Genomic DNA, 14,513 nt, shown 5'->3' on the forward strand with positions numbered 1-14,513 from the left:
GAACTTTTTTCTTCAATGATTTGCGATCTTCACTGGTCTCCATGGATCACATGAAATCCTCTTCACTTTTATCCACGTTTGTCATGGTAGGGAGAACATGTGAATGTAAGGATCGGGTCATCTGAACCCTATAGGATATCACAAGGGTTAAAGCAAAATGAAGGACTGTGAGTGTTCCTGTGTGATTTCCAACAAAGGAGTCCCTTTTGATATAATGCCGCACAAAGTTTTAGTATTTTTACAGGAAGTTCCCTGTGTGTGAAAAGTACCAAAAGTACACAGCTGCCATGGGCAGGTTTGAAAGTGGGCACAATGTGAAAAAACAGAGAAGCACAGTTTTAACACCTGAAAATTACATCAAATCTGCACAGTTTGTTGGAATAAAATGTAAAAATTGGAATTTTTTTTTACTTGTCCTGTTCAACAGCTGAGCAAACAGATGAGTTCTGAAAGCCTTTTGTGTTGGACATATTTTACTTTTTTACAACAGTGGTTATGAATCTTTTGACACACTAGATATATTTGATTTAACGCCATTTGTAATTTAGGCTAAACTTTATTCATCTCACCAGACGGAAAAGAAAAGAAGGGGAAAAGAGAGAGGGATGCCAAAGAAGGGGGGGTAGGAGGGTGATTATAGAAGGGGGGGGGGGGGGTAAAACCATGAAGCACCTACAGACACCTACAGACAAGTCCACATGTACACAATACAACTGATGTTCACACACACATACTTATGCATTCAGACCAATACATGTAAAACCTTTCATTCAGTCACGCAAACTATTTGTGCAAAGGTGAGATAACACCTGTGCTCAAGTGAGTGTTTATGTTCTTCTGAGGTGGATGATGGAATGTAAAAAGAAAGAGGGATAGTTGTGTTTTATTTATTGATTTGATAATTTATGAAAGTTCTTAACCTCAACTGTCCTTAAAATTTTAAGTAAAAACTAAAGAGACCCCATTCAGGTACTTTGTGGTACTCCTTTTTACTCTTGCTCATATTCAGGACAGTCGTCTGACTTGACATCCATAAAAAGAATTCATTTGATGTGTTTTCTAGTTTTACTTTTACCTTTCAGTTGACATTTTTGAACACCTGGTTGTTTTCTCCCTCATACTGGTCTCTAACAGGGCTGTGTTGTGTGTTTCAGGTATGCCACTCAGCTTGGACTGCAGGGCCTTTTTCGGCTACAGCGGCGAAAACAGGAGGCCAATCATCTACTGGATGAAAGGAGAGAAGTTTGTGGAGGAACTCGCGGGACACATCAAAGAAAGTGAATTTAGGTACGAGCATTAGCCACAAGTGAAATCTGTTTTCCAGAGGGAAGCCGGAACCCCAGGAGACTTTTAAAGTCTTATGCACCTGAATGGGGAATGCTGGTTTTTGTGTTGTTTGGGCCCCATGATGCGTCATAGAGCGGAGTGGTTGCATCTTAAGGGGAGCGCAGGTGAGTCTTTCAGTTTGAGACTCGTACCTTAAGGGAGGTCATGAAAATGGACTGTAGCATTGTCGTGCATGTGGTGAGTGTCTATACAGGTAATGCTGTCATTCGATTGCAACACTCTAGTCTTTAGTAAGGCGTTAGTACTGGCCCTTTAGTCATCGTGCGTGAATGCTGCCCATAAACGTACACAAACTGCACACTTTTTGTCTAATTTCCTCATAAAAAGTCAGGCTGCACACGGGGAGAGCGCACTTATCACGTGAACAGCACTAACGGACTCCTTGCAAAGTGCCTAGGATTTGGGTAAAAAATTCCTGCGTCTCTCCTACTGCATCTTTACTTACTCTCATAGGTGTTTGCTTCAACCTGTAGCACGCCCGTAAAAAGAATTTGCATGAACCTTTTTGCTCTACAGGTTCACAGAGGGGTCTACAATCTTGATATATTGCGTGAGCCAGCCTCCCTGCCCCGAACAAACGTTGTCGCTGTAAATGAGACATTTTTCTCAATCAACCTACCTGGATGAACAAAGGTTCAACAACCAGTTTGCCTGTATTTTGCCCACAGACCTATAAGAGTGTCTTAAGCTACATTCTCACCACTCTCTGGAACCTCCGTTCAAAACTCTTGCATTCACACGTAGCCACACGCATTTCTTAGATTGTGTTTGGGCTCTATACGTACAAAACGTGCATCCATTAAACGCGTGTTGAAAGTTAAATAAGGTCAAACTTTGACCAATCAGGGACTTGAAATTAGGAGTGATGTGTGGACGCCGCCCTTTTTAATTCAATTTAATAAATGCTGTTTGCACATTGATCATTGATCAAATTAATAATTACAGTTTGTGCCCGGGTATAAACATATGACACTAAGTCTTTCGTATGTATCAGAGTAAACCTGTGAAAGATAAAGCCTGGAGCAAGATTCACGGGATTTACTCGGCTTTGACATTTCTCACCAAACCTCTTCCAGCTGTAGGTGTCAGACATGGATTAGTAAATAATGCCAAAAGAAAAAAGTCCTTACCTTCTTGTCCAGTGTGAACACAATGAGCTAAATGCACGCTTAAACTTGAACACGTGCCCGGTGTGTCTTAAGGCTTAAGCGATGTGGACTCACGTTTTGATCGCTCATCTTCTGCAGAACTGTCTCAGTTCCATTTCTTCTGGTTTAGATCTTTATATTCATAATTAATTTCTGAAAAGACTTGACTCCAGCTTTACACTTCACACTGTCAGGATCTAATTTCCTCTCTTATGATTTATGACTGGTTGAGGGTTCTCTGACAGGGCTCTTCTCCATTTACCTGGAAATTATTAATTCTAATAATAAAGTTAAATTAAATTCCTCTTCTCCCCTGTTGGGCCCAATTACATTGAACTCTTTGGGGAGAGGCTTAGCTGTCTGTGGGGCATCAAATATCATTAGAACAACCTGCTGCATCACCATGGTAACCACTTGAACATTTACAATGTCACTCATGCTCAGGATTGCATTCATTAGGAGGAAAAGGGTTTAGTATTTGTTTTAAAAGTCCTTTGAGACCTTGGGTGAAGTAACCCGTCTGTACTAACTAATAAGAAGCATTTTTTTTTCATGTCCGCACATTTTTCTGCTGAGCAGTAAAATCTGTGTACTGGGGGGATCGTACATCGCAGCCAAAAAAAACAGAAACTTTTCAAATTCTGTCAAATGTAACCTGAAGCCTCCAGCGCGGAGGGTTTGTCAGACGGAGCCTGGAGCCGGCTCTGGCATTGTGAGGCTTTTCAGAGCACAGTTTCAGCCACCACCCACTGCCAGCTGAAAAATGTCATAAACTAACAAAAGATGCTAACCATAGCACCACTCCAACCCTGCACTCCAGATCCTGAACACTCTACAAAGGAAGTTCTGCTGCAGAAACTTGTTTTTCTGGTTTCTAGGTTTTGCAATCTTCCACAACAATCAGATGATGTAAAAAGATTACCTTTACCTCTCACCTGTTATCTAGAATTGAAACCAAAATTTAAATACACACATAAATACACACATATGCTTTTTTTTTCTCACCATCAGACATGAAATAAAAGTAAGTTTAAGGATTACAATGATCACAATTATTTCTATTTGCCAAATGTCAGAATAATGAGACTACGTCTTTTAAGACAGTATCTTGTTACTTTTATCAAAGTCAAAATTATCCATAGGCTTAGATCAATATACCTTTAAACAATTAGGGAAACCTCAGTTGATGATGTCATCTCTTTGGAAGTTTCTGATACGTTTATTGACAGCATTTGTGCTAATTAGAAACACACCGGTGGATATATATTAGGGTGCATTTGAAACACGCTTGCATGTAAAAAAATTATGGGACAATCGAAAGAAATGAGTCAAGGTATGAGGAAGACAATTGTGGATTTGCACAAGTCTGGTTCATCCTTGAATGCAATTTACTGATGCCTGAAGGTTCACCTGTTAAGACAATTTTACGAAAGTATAAACATATCATAGGAACATCCAGCCATTGTATCGCTCAGGAAGGAGACGGGTTCTGTGTCCCAGAGATAACCGTACTTTGGTCCGATATGTCCAGAACATCCAAGGATGAAGGCAAAAGATGTTGTGAAGATGCTGGCTGAAGATGGTAAGAATTGTGTCATTATCAACAGTGAAACGAGTTCTGTACAGACACGAGCTGAAAGGCTACTCTGCCCGGAAGAAGCCATTACTCAAAAAAAAAAACATTAAAAAGCCAGATTAAAGTTTGCTAATGCACAGAAGGATAAAAGACTAAATTAAAATGGAACTGTTTGGCAACAATGACCTTTATTATGTTTGGAGGTAAAACGGGTAAGCCTGCAGGCTGCGGAACACTATCTCAACTGTAAAACATGGGGGTGGTCGCATCATGTTGTGGGGTCATTTTGGTGCTGGGGGGACTGGTGTACTTCACAAAACAGATGGCATCATGAGGAAAGAACAGTATGTGGAAATATTGAAGCAACATCTGAAGACCCAGCCAGAAGGTTGAAGGTTGGGACAAATAGATCTTCTGAATGGACAATGACCCAAAGCATACTGCCAAACTGGTGACAAAGTGGCCTAAGGATAACAAAGTCAGTGTTTTAGAGCGGCTATCACAGAGCCTGGATCTAAATCCTGTTGAACATTTATGGTCAGAGCTGAAAAGCAGTGTACATGCAAGGCGACCAACAAACTTGGCTCAGTTACACCAGTTCTGTCAGGAGGAATGAGCCAAAAGTCCTACCAAACCCTGTGAGAAGCTTGTGGAAGAATATCCAAGAAGTTTGACCAAGGTACTACAGTTTCAAGACAAAACATACTAATAAAATATATGTAAATTTTAAACTTTGATTAAAAAGAAACTTGTTTAAAATAAAACATAGTCTCATTATTTTGACATTTAGCAAAATAAATTAATTTTGTTAATGGTAATTGACCTAAAACAGGAAAATTACTTTAAATTTACTTTTATTTCATGTCTGACGGTGAGAAAAATGCACAGGTGTGTGTTTATGTGGTGTATGTAAACTTCTGGTTTCAACTGTATAAATGCATGAAATCAAAAGTCAAAAGAGCCAAAGATTTTGAGAAGAGCACATGCAGGATCTGCCTGACTTTCATGGAATTCACTCTTTGAGGCAAAAAAATAAACAACCTCATAAAAGTTTACTCAGAAATGTTCAGTCAGGCTTTACCAGTTTAAAGAAAAATTGAATATGGCATAATATTTACTCTAAAGAGCATCTTTACAAGGTTGTTCATATCAGACTGTGAAGGACTCCAGCTACAACCATCCTCTAACCTTCTGCCAAGGCTGGTGAAATCCCACTCTGGAGATTTTTACATAATCCCACGGAAAAGCATCAAAATATAGTGACGTTTCCCTAATTTCTCATTACGTAGCTTCACCTTAACATCAACTGGAAACAAATAATAAAACAAAATTATATTTTAATATTCCAAAAAAAATTCTAGAAACTAAAACAAACAAACAAAGAAATTGGTGGTGGTGGTGGGGGGGGGGATGTAATTCCATCTTTATTTTGTTTCACTTTACTTTTAGAAATGTGTTTTGTTTTTAATTTCAAAATAAAAAATGATGTAAATATGAGCAAACATGAAGTAATTTCAAGTGACAGACAAAACCCAAAATGTAAAAGTAGAAGAAAAATCTGAAATCACTTTAAGACTTGTACATTCACGACTGAGAATTGTGTTACGCTGAAACACAGCAACAAGATGTGCACAACTTAACCAGCTTAGTTTGTGTCTTTCTAAAAATCTCTCGGGATTCGTGCATCACCTTCACAAACACCTAAAAACACGCCTCCAGGGGAAGCTGCTGGAAAATAATTTGACATTTTTGCATTAACAGCTATTGCAAGGTTGCCTTCTTTTTCTGCTTCTATTTCCAGCCTTCCAGTTTTTGAGTCATCCCTCTACCTCCCAGCAACAGTGTGTACAAAAAGACATGAATGTAAAGTTTTTCTTGCAAGGATTCTGCCTTTTCCTCTTTAATGATCAACTGCTCAACACCTCATAGCATCTGAAGGGGAATTCTCAGAAACTACAATAATAAAAATGAGACAGATTTCACATAATTTAAATCCTTCCCTCAATCTAATTTCACAGGAAGGTCAGAGATCAGTCAGCAGCTGAAGCTCTGAAGCTGGGGGAGCTTCAGTGTCTTTGCTGTTGGACATCTCAATAGAACAGCTCATCCACAACTTCAACAGAAGACTTTTGCCTTCAGGGTGGTATCCATGACCGCTAAGCTACTTAGCGGCCTTTGAAAGCGTGCGCCGGCGGGAAAACGTCCAGATAAAGAGGCCAGCAGTGGGAGTGTTTAAAGTTGAAGCTAATCATTGCCTTTGGTGTTAAATTAACCTTTACCTGATGAGTTCTGTATCCTCCTGTTGGGTCCACAGAACCCCTTTGATCTAATCAAAGATTGAACAATCATCCTGCAGCAGGCGGCGTCCTGCTGCGATGTGCGTTAATCTGTCTGCTATAGGATCCTTCTTCTAGTCCGACCACAGCTCTGATCTGAGGACATTTTCCATCTCTGCTTGGAAAAGATTCTGTCCTGATTATGCCTCCCTGATTGTGTGAATACCTGTAATTACCAATTTTGGACAGAGGTATTGGCATCTCAATCTCGTCACGATCACAAACCTGAGCCTTATTTTGAAGGGCAGCTTTTGGAGGGCCCTTCATCTCAAATCATACATCTTTCTTGAAGAATGCAAATACCTATTTTAAATAATTTAGGGCTTTGGACTGAAAATATGCATGAAGCCCAGTCAACACAGGGAGCTGAATCCTGCGTTTCTATCCAGCGGTTGGCAGACCGCAGCATCAACTGCCATCCAGCTACTTTCCATTTCTGCAACTCAGCTTTCATAGTTCACGGTTCGCCAATATGCGGTGAATTTGTAATTACCGGATTTTCACTTAAGCCAGTGCTTTATTCATGTGTTCACTTGAAGGAAATGTTATAGGGGTACTGATGTGGAGGAACAGCTTCATCCAGCCAAGTCATCTGAGATGGGCAATTTCAAGTAAGTTTCCAAGTTTTTCTTTACATGGAAGAGTGTAAAGAAAATAAAACAGCAGCCCACAGCATATTGGATAGTAAGGTATTTTTTTTTAAAGATATTTTTCCCTAACTCATTTTTAGATCCTTTTTTCCTATTTCATAGTTATTAAATACAAATTTCCAACTAAAAGTACCTTTTCCTTCAAACTCCTTTTCCCTTTCTATTTTTCTCTTTGCAGCTAGTCTTTTTAAACATTTGTTTTTCATTTTTAGAATTCATTTTTCTCTGAACAATGTGTAAGCTCTTTAAGCTGTTTGTGTTTTGGAGTCGCCTGGAGCTGGTTAGGAGGGTTCTTGGATGAAAAAAGTTGAGAATCACCATTTTTAAGTATTCCAGAGGTGTTTTTTTCTAAATTGTTTGTTGGAGAAAACTTATATAAGGGTTTTTTTGTCTCTGCTGGTTCTTTATTTAAATTTGATTTCATAAAAGGATAAATTATTGGACAGGCTTGACTGAAAAAGAAAGAGGGAAATGAAGCTGTTGACCTGTCAACTTTAGTATCATTCTACCTTTAAGCTCCACCAAACGACCCTAAAAAGCCCCTTTGGCAGCGATTTAGTGGTAGATTTCCCAGAGTCTTCATTTCACATTGCATGTTGGTTTGAAGATGGTAAACTAACTGCAATAAAACAGGATGTCACGACCTTTACTGTAAACTGAACTTCCTCTTCTTTATGACCTGATGGTTTGGCTGAAGGAGTCAGAGGAAGTTTGAGAAGAACAGCGGTAATAAGGTGTGTAGGTCATTTAGAAAAGTCTCTTTTAGAACTAATTGGTTTTCAGTGCGACTTTTACCTTAAACTGTGGCCTCTGAGCTACGTCCATGTTCTTAAGACACTTAAGGTCAATAGTCCAGACCAACAGAGAGTGTGGGAAAGAGGTGAAAAAGATGGTGTCCGCAGGTGGAGGAAGACTGTGGTGAGATGAAGACGTTGAGGTTCTCTGATGACTCCATCAGAGAAACAGCTCATGTTACTTTGAGGATTAAGGTAAAGAAAGAAGGTGCATGTTCCCATGCTGTCCTAGTCACATGCACCTACACGGGATTTGACGTGTACAGGTGGTTTGAGTTGTTCAGGCCTGTCGTAGAAAGGAGTGGCCACATCTTAAAGGGAGTCCAGGTGTGGTCTTACGGTTCTATTGAAGCTAATATGGAATGCGTCATACTTGTGCGAGTGGTAAGCGTGTTATGAAGTATTTGTAAGGACAATGTAAGTTGCTGGAACTTCTGAGGCGTGATGCCTTCTGAACGCCTTCTGAGGCGTTCTCTGGCAGGTGATGCTGCCATACGCCGCCCTCTATGCAGCACTAAAGCTGTTATTAAGGTGCACACACGTGCTGCATGTACTGTGTGTGCTTGTAGGACACCCGTAGGATGTCCTCATTTCTAATAGTCAGGCTCCTCACAAGAAGCGTGTAGTTATCACGTTAACAGCACTGTGTGCTAATGGCAAGGGGATTGAAAATTGAAAAATCCATACGAGACATCTGTGTTGCACCTACTTCTCTGTTATGTGGTGTTTAACTGTTCACTATGATCTGTTGCAGCATACCCATTAAAATAAAAGTGTGCATGAACCTTTTCGCTCTACAGGCTCAACGAGCGATCTACGACCTTGATATTTGGTGCGGGCCAGCTGAATCACCCATGCCAGTTTGCCCATTTCTCGCTCATAGAAAAGCCCAGATTTACCAGTAAGGACAGTTGTGACTAAGGCATTATACACATGGTAAATGGAGATCCCAACCATGAAGCGCTCAAGATGTAATCTCAGAGTAACCCAAGAAGACTTAGATTGCAGAGAAACGGAGGAAAACGAGACAAGTAAGAGAGAATAGAGAGCAAGTGTGGGGTGAAAGTGAAGGTGATAAAGAGGCGAGAGGCTGAGATGAGTTTTAAAATGAAGGTTTTAGTGAGTTGGTGTCATAGACAGTGAGTGGACACACTACAAGCACACACTAAAGAAAAAATTCACTGCATGACAAGTTCCAAGAGAAAATGATCTTAGAACAGAAATCCCTTAAATCAGTGCAGATAAAAATAAATGTATTATAAAATGATAAATTATAACAAAAATACAAATAAAAGAGATTCAAAAAGAAATTTAGCTAAATTATATATAAATGTTTATTTTTTTAGGTAAAAGGTAGCTTTAAGATCAGACCTGGGTCTCTACAGAATGATGTCCTCAGATTCTCAGAGAACCTGTTCCACATACAGGTTAGACCAATCAAGGCCTCCATCTGGTCTCCACTTTTCATTCATCTTGAAGAGCTGCCTCAAGGACCTGCAGGGAGATTCATCTGCTCAGAGTAAATCTGAGATACAAGTCTGTCCAAAAGATCCATGAATACCAGCAAGAGAACCCTTGAATCCATCCTGACGTTGATGGGGAGCTGGTGCAAACGTTTGATTCTCTCACTCTGGTCTTAATTATTAACTTTATTTAAACTCTGCGTTGGAAGACAGGAAATAAGAGCAGTGCAGCGTTCCCTGCAGCAGGTACAAATTACCGTCCTCATTGTCTGAAGAGGGACGAGCTCTTGCTCAAACAAAGTGGAGCAGTTTAAAGCTGGCGGTACACTTCAGGTCATTATATGACCCTTAGAGGAACACTCAGTCACGCAAACAAGGAAAAACACACATAAAACATTGAAAATACTGCAAATGAGAAACAAAGCTTAAACATGTTTCAACTAAAAAACATAAACCTGTCCTGTGTTCAAATTTGTGCTCAGCTGAAGGGTTTTTACATTTTCATGCTTTACTTGTTTGACTGTTTAGTGTGGCGTGGAATGGGATGGAGTGGTTTGGGATTATATAGAATAGAATAGAATAGAATAGAATAGAATAGAATAGAATAGAATAGAATAGAATAGAATAGAATAGAATAGAATAGAATAGATGAAAAATTATGTAATGGTTCTGGATGGAATGGCATTGAATGGTTTAAAATAAATAAAATGGAATGGTTTGGGATGATTTTCAGGAGTTTAAATTTAAAGAAATTGTTCAATGTAATTAGATGGGATCCAATGGGTAAAGTGGAATAGAATGGAATGGAATGGTGTGGGATTAGATGGGATGGTTCATAAAATCTGGACTGGAGGTTATCAACCTTTGGCACCGACCAAACCCTGCAGTGCTTGTTTTCTGCAATACGTCCTTTTCAAAAATAATAAAACATAATTGTTGAAGACGGTGTACAGTGACTGAATGGTTCCTCACTTCTGAATTGACCCTGATCTAAAGACACAAAACATTCTCTGCTCAGGAATATTAACAACAATCATGAATTTGGATGCTCATGCCTGGTTTTGTTCTTTTGCTTCAGTGATAAAGAAAACATTACCAAAAAGAGGACTGGGATCATCCAGCTCAGACTCCCGACACGGTTCAGTCCAGTTTGCATCGGTCAAGATTCAATTAAACTGTCAAACTGATTGGTCAAACTCTGATGTAGGATGAGCTCAAAACCTCAATGAGGCTTTAAAAAAAAACATCCACAATGAACAGGTTTAAACAAATGAAATCAAAGCTATACAGCAGTTTAGAGAAAGTCTGGACTTGAATTTACTGGCAGTTCTGTTCTCTGACCTCAAATCCTCTAATTTTTTTATGTTGTGACATTTAAAAGAAATTATTTTTAACATTCAAAAAGTGTAATTTTCTATTGACTTGTGTTATTTCTGCATACTTTTGAGGCTTTGATCCATACTAATAAAAGATTGAGGTAAATTCTTTTTGACTTATTTATAAATCACATCACTGAAACATCGAAATCCAACGACTCAGCAGGAAAGTCCAATCTCTGAATTCTGTGCTCCTGAATGAAACTGACCTTTAAAGGTGCGCGTTGTGACGCAGACACTGCTTCACACCCTTCCTCCTCCTCCTCCTCCTCCTCCCAGGTTTTCAAAGGGATGCGACCTCACCATACGGACGGGAGCTTCTTCAATCTGTCTCCTGTATTTTCTACACATGCCTCCCTGCTCCCTGTGTCACTTTTGTTCATCTGGCCTATATTCCAGTCCTCCTCTCCTCCCTGTTGATTTGGAAACAAGGAGTCTGGAAGACGTTTGTGCTTCCGTCTCTCCCTGAAGTGATCCGGGAGTGTTTGAGTCGGGGTCCTCCTCGAACACCTTGAGCATGAATAAAGGTGTTTTTGTCGTGTCTGATTGCCGTGTGTGTCTGCTGGTCTGTGCAGGATCTTGAGGGAACATTTAGGGGAGAAGGAGGTGCAGCTGTCCCTGACGTTTGATGCTGTGGAGGAGGCAGATCTGGCCAACTACACCTGTTATGTGGAGAACCACATAGGGAGGCGCAGCGGGAGTGCTATACTGCAGAAAAAAGGTAGACTTTTTTCCCCCCTCTTCTCTTCCAGCACTTTTTTTTCTTTGCTGTTTGAGTTCAATACCATGGAAAAAGAAAAGGTTTGAGTGGCCTCGTTAAGTTTTTGTGTGTCTTCACTGGAGCAATTCTTCATTTTCCTACTCTTACACTGCAGGGTGATTTGAGCAACTTTTAGTTATGAAGGAAATTTGGGGAGATCAGTCGTGCAAATTTGCAAAAAAAATACTTTCAAGGTTATGTGAATCCACCTTTCATATTAGATATTTGAGCCCGTGATCATAAAAGGATAAGAATTGTATTGATCTGAATCTGACCAATCAAGGACGGGTCAATTTGGATGCTTTGTTCCAGTATTTACAAAAGTTATGATAAATCAATCAGAACTTTATGTCTGCATCACTTTTTATCCCTTGTGCTATCTTGTGGGGTCCAGATGACCCCACTCTGACATTGACGTGTTATCCCTACCATGATAAAGGTGGTTTCTATGTAATCCATAGAAACCAATGTAGATCAAAAATCAGACTTTGAAGAAAGAAGAAAAAAGGTTCAGCGCACTAGATGAGCCCAGTCCCAACTTTAACGTGCCTTGGAGGCAGATAGCACAAGGGTTAAACAATCAAATGTCACAGAAAGGGCTTTATAACTAAAAGAAAATCAAGAAAAAATCAACATCTTCAACCATCCTGTACACTAAAACTCAATATATTCCCATATCCCTCCCCCCAAAAAATGCATAAAAAGCTAAGAATGGAGAGTCCTCAAGGTGAGGTCAATTCAAAGGAGAGGATCTGCCTGAATGGACAGCCTCCAAGACCAATCAGCTCCCCGACTGGAACTACGGTGGCCCCAAAGTCCAAACAACATGAACAAATCACGCAACGCAAAAACGAATTAAAGTTCACAATGAGACAAGCAAAACAAATAATAATTTAAAAAACTTTACATTTTAGAAATCAAAACAAATTAACAAAAACTAAACCAAACTAACAAAACACAATGAAAAACTGGAAAAATATTTCAACAGAAGATATTTCTTTAAGCTCCTGGCCACAGCCACTACAAAAGATGGGAATGACTCAATCAACTCTTTACCGCAGTTCAGTGTTCAGTGCTGATGTGATTTGGACTTTAGGGCCACCATATAGCTCATTGGAAGACAAACACAAGTCAAATTTTAAAACTTTAAAACTGTAATAAAGCTAAAGTGGCCCAGATTAATATAAAGTACAAGATAAAAAGAATAAAAATGACTTTAAGTGTTTAAGCATGTAAAAAGAATTTTATTTTACAGCTAGACTTAAAGGTTTTATTTCTAATCCTAAAAATAGCAGAGCATAAAAGATGCTTTACCTTGGTTTATTGTAGTTTTGTAGTTTAGGATCTGAAGATCCTTTAGGGTTCATTCATAAAACCAGATCTGAAAGAAAATTAATGGACAACAAAAAAAAAACACTTAAAATCCTTAAGAAGATCCTTAATATCTCTGCAAGGCAATAAACAAGGCAATAATTATACAAAATGAGTCCGACCATCTGTCAAAGCAGCCAGAAAACATACCCCACTGCATGTTTTTTGACTGGTTTGTCAGATGCAAAGCAGCATCGGCTTCACCTACCTGATACACATCCCATCTTTTCGACTCTGTCAACGAAGATTCCCTTTCAGGCCAGGAATCGATGCTGCTTTTAAAGCCAATGAATATTTTTGGATGAAACCAGAATGTGTGCAGACGGTAGAAAAGGCGAGAAGCTTCAGACTCAGGTCTGTGAGTGACAGGTGAGTGCCAGAAAGCACAATTAAAACAAAACAACAACAGCAAAGACACAGCCGTGGAAGCAGAGTTCTATAGGGGGAAGACGACCTGATAAGAGAATCTGCAAACAGACCTGCAAGAAAAGGAAAGTAGAAGGTTTACACACCAGGATTTAGTCACATGTCTGGAAGGAAAGAGAAAGGTATCATCCATGTCTTCCATGCATTGACTGGTCATGAGATATACAGATACAGTACACAGCCAATGCTTCATTGTAGCAATGAGGCTAAAATCCTTTGACGGCTCCTCCCACACGCGGCAGGAGCATCAGGTTTATTTTTGATCAAAGCAGTGAATTTGCAGCGCTTAGAGTTTTAGGGGACAGCCCTGCATGCCGAGTGGAGCGGTAAAGGAAAACATGCTGATTGAATACTATTTGTCTTTACCAAGGAAACCAGGGAGGATTAACCCATGTGATTAAAACTGTTACCGAAACCAATGGCCTATAGGTTGTAAAGTAAAAACCTCCACTCTGCACGGTCAAAGGCCCTTTCTGCATTCAAAGCTATGAGAAGATTTGGGATGTTGATCATGTTAAATCCTCGCCTTGAGTTGAAAAAGAAATGTCTATTTTTAATGAATCCAGTTAGGTTAGGGGAGATTATTCTTTTTTCATGACCTGTTTGTGAATACAAAAATCAATCAATTGTCTTTTGCTTCTTTTGCTGCAGCAAAATAACAAAACCACTGTATTTTTCAGAGTATAAGTCACACCCTCACCCAAGAGAGCACTCTTTTTTTTAAACCGCAATCTTCTTCTTCTATTGACGGCGCTGATGGCGGTACTTCCATGTCTCTGTAACCCAGTTTGATGACCTGCAGTCCCACATTAGTCCGAGGAATGAAAAAATAAAGAAATGAAAAAGAAACACATCATTAGGTCAGGAGATTGATCAGATTCTCCTCCGTGTTTGTTTTGTACAGCGCTTCTTCTGCTGTCAGTAGCAAATACTGACACACCTACAGTGCTCTCTACCGGTTGTTAGCGGGAAACAACCGCTCAAGGATGATTGGCTGTTAGTGGGAAAATAACAATTATAGGATCCTATTTATGTTTTTAAAAAAATGACATATAAATCACTCCTGAGTATAAGTCGCACCTCTGGTCAAACTATGCAAAAGAAAATGATTTATACTCGGAAACATACGGTACTTCCCTGAATCCTGTTAGAGATGATGTAGGCTAAGGCAGTAGTAGCTACTGGACCCTTTGGGCCGCAGACCGGTCCATGGGGCAGTTGGTATTGTGCCACAGAGAAAAAGAAACATTTTTTTCAAATCATTTA

General features: G+C 39.6%; 1 protein-coding gene across 1 annotated transcript in view; it reads left to right on the forward strand.

Moving 5' to 3' along the window:
* Positions 1-14,513, forward strand: part of il1rapl2 (interleukin 1 receptor accessory protein-like 2) — a 437,033-nt gene that overhangs the window by 393,975 nt on the left and 28,545 nt on the right. The window contains exons 10-11 of the mRNA XM_020706755.3: positions 1,155-1,287; positions 11,266-11,411. Coding sequence (XP_020562414.1) covers positions 1,155-1,287; positions 11,266-11,411 — 279 coding nt within the window. The remainder of the gene's footprint in view (positions 1-1,154; positions 1,288-11,265; positions 11,412-14,513) is intronic.

The sequence above is a fragment of the Oryzias latipes genome, chromosome 10, assembly GCF_053564925.1.
Source record: "Oryzias latipes strain Hd-rR chromosome 10, Olatipes_Hd-rR_3.1".
Lineage (NCBI taxonomy): Eukaryota > Metazoa > Chordata > Actinopteri > Beloniformes > Adrianichthyidae > Oryzias > Oryzias latipes.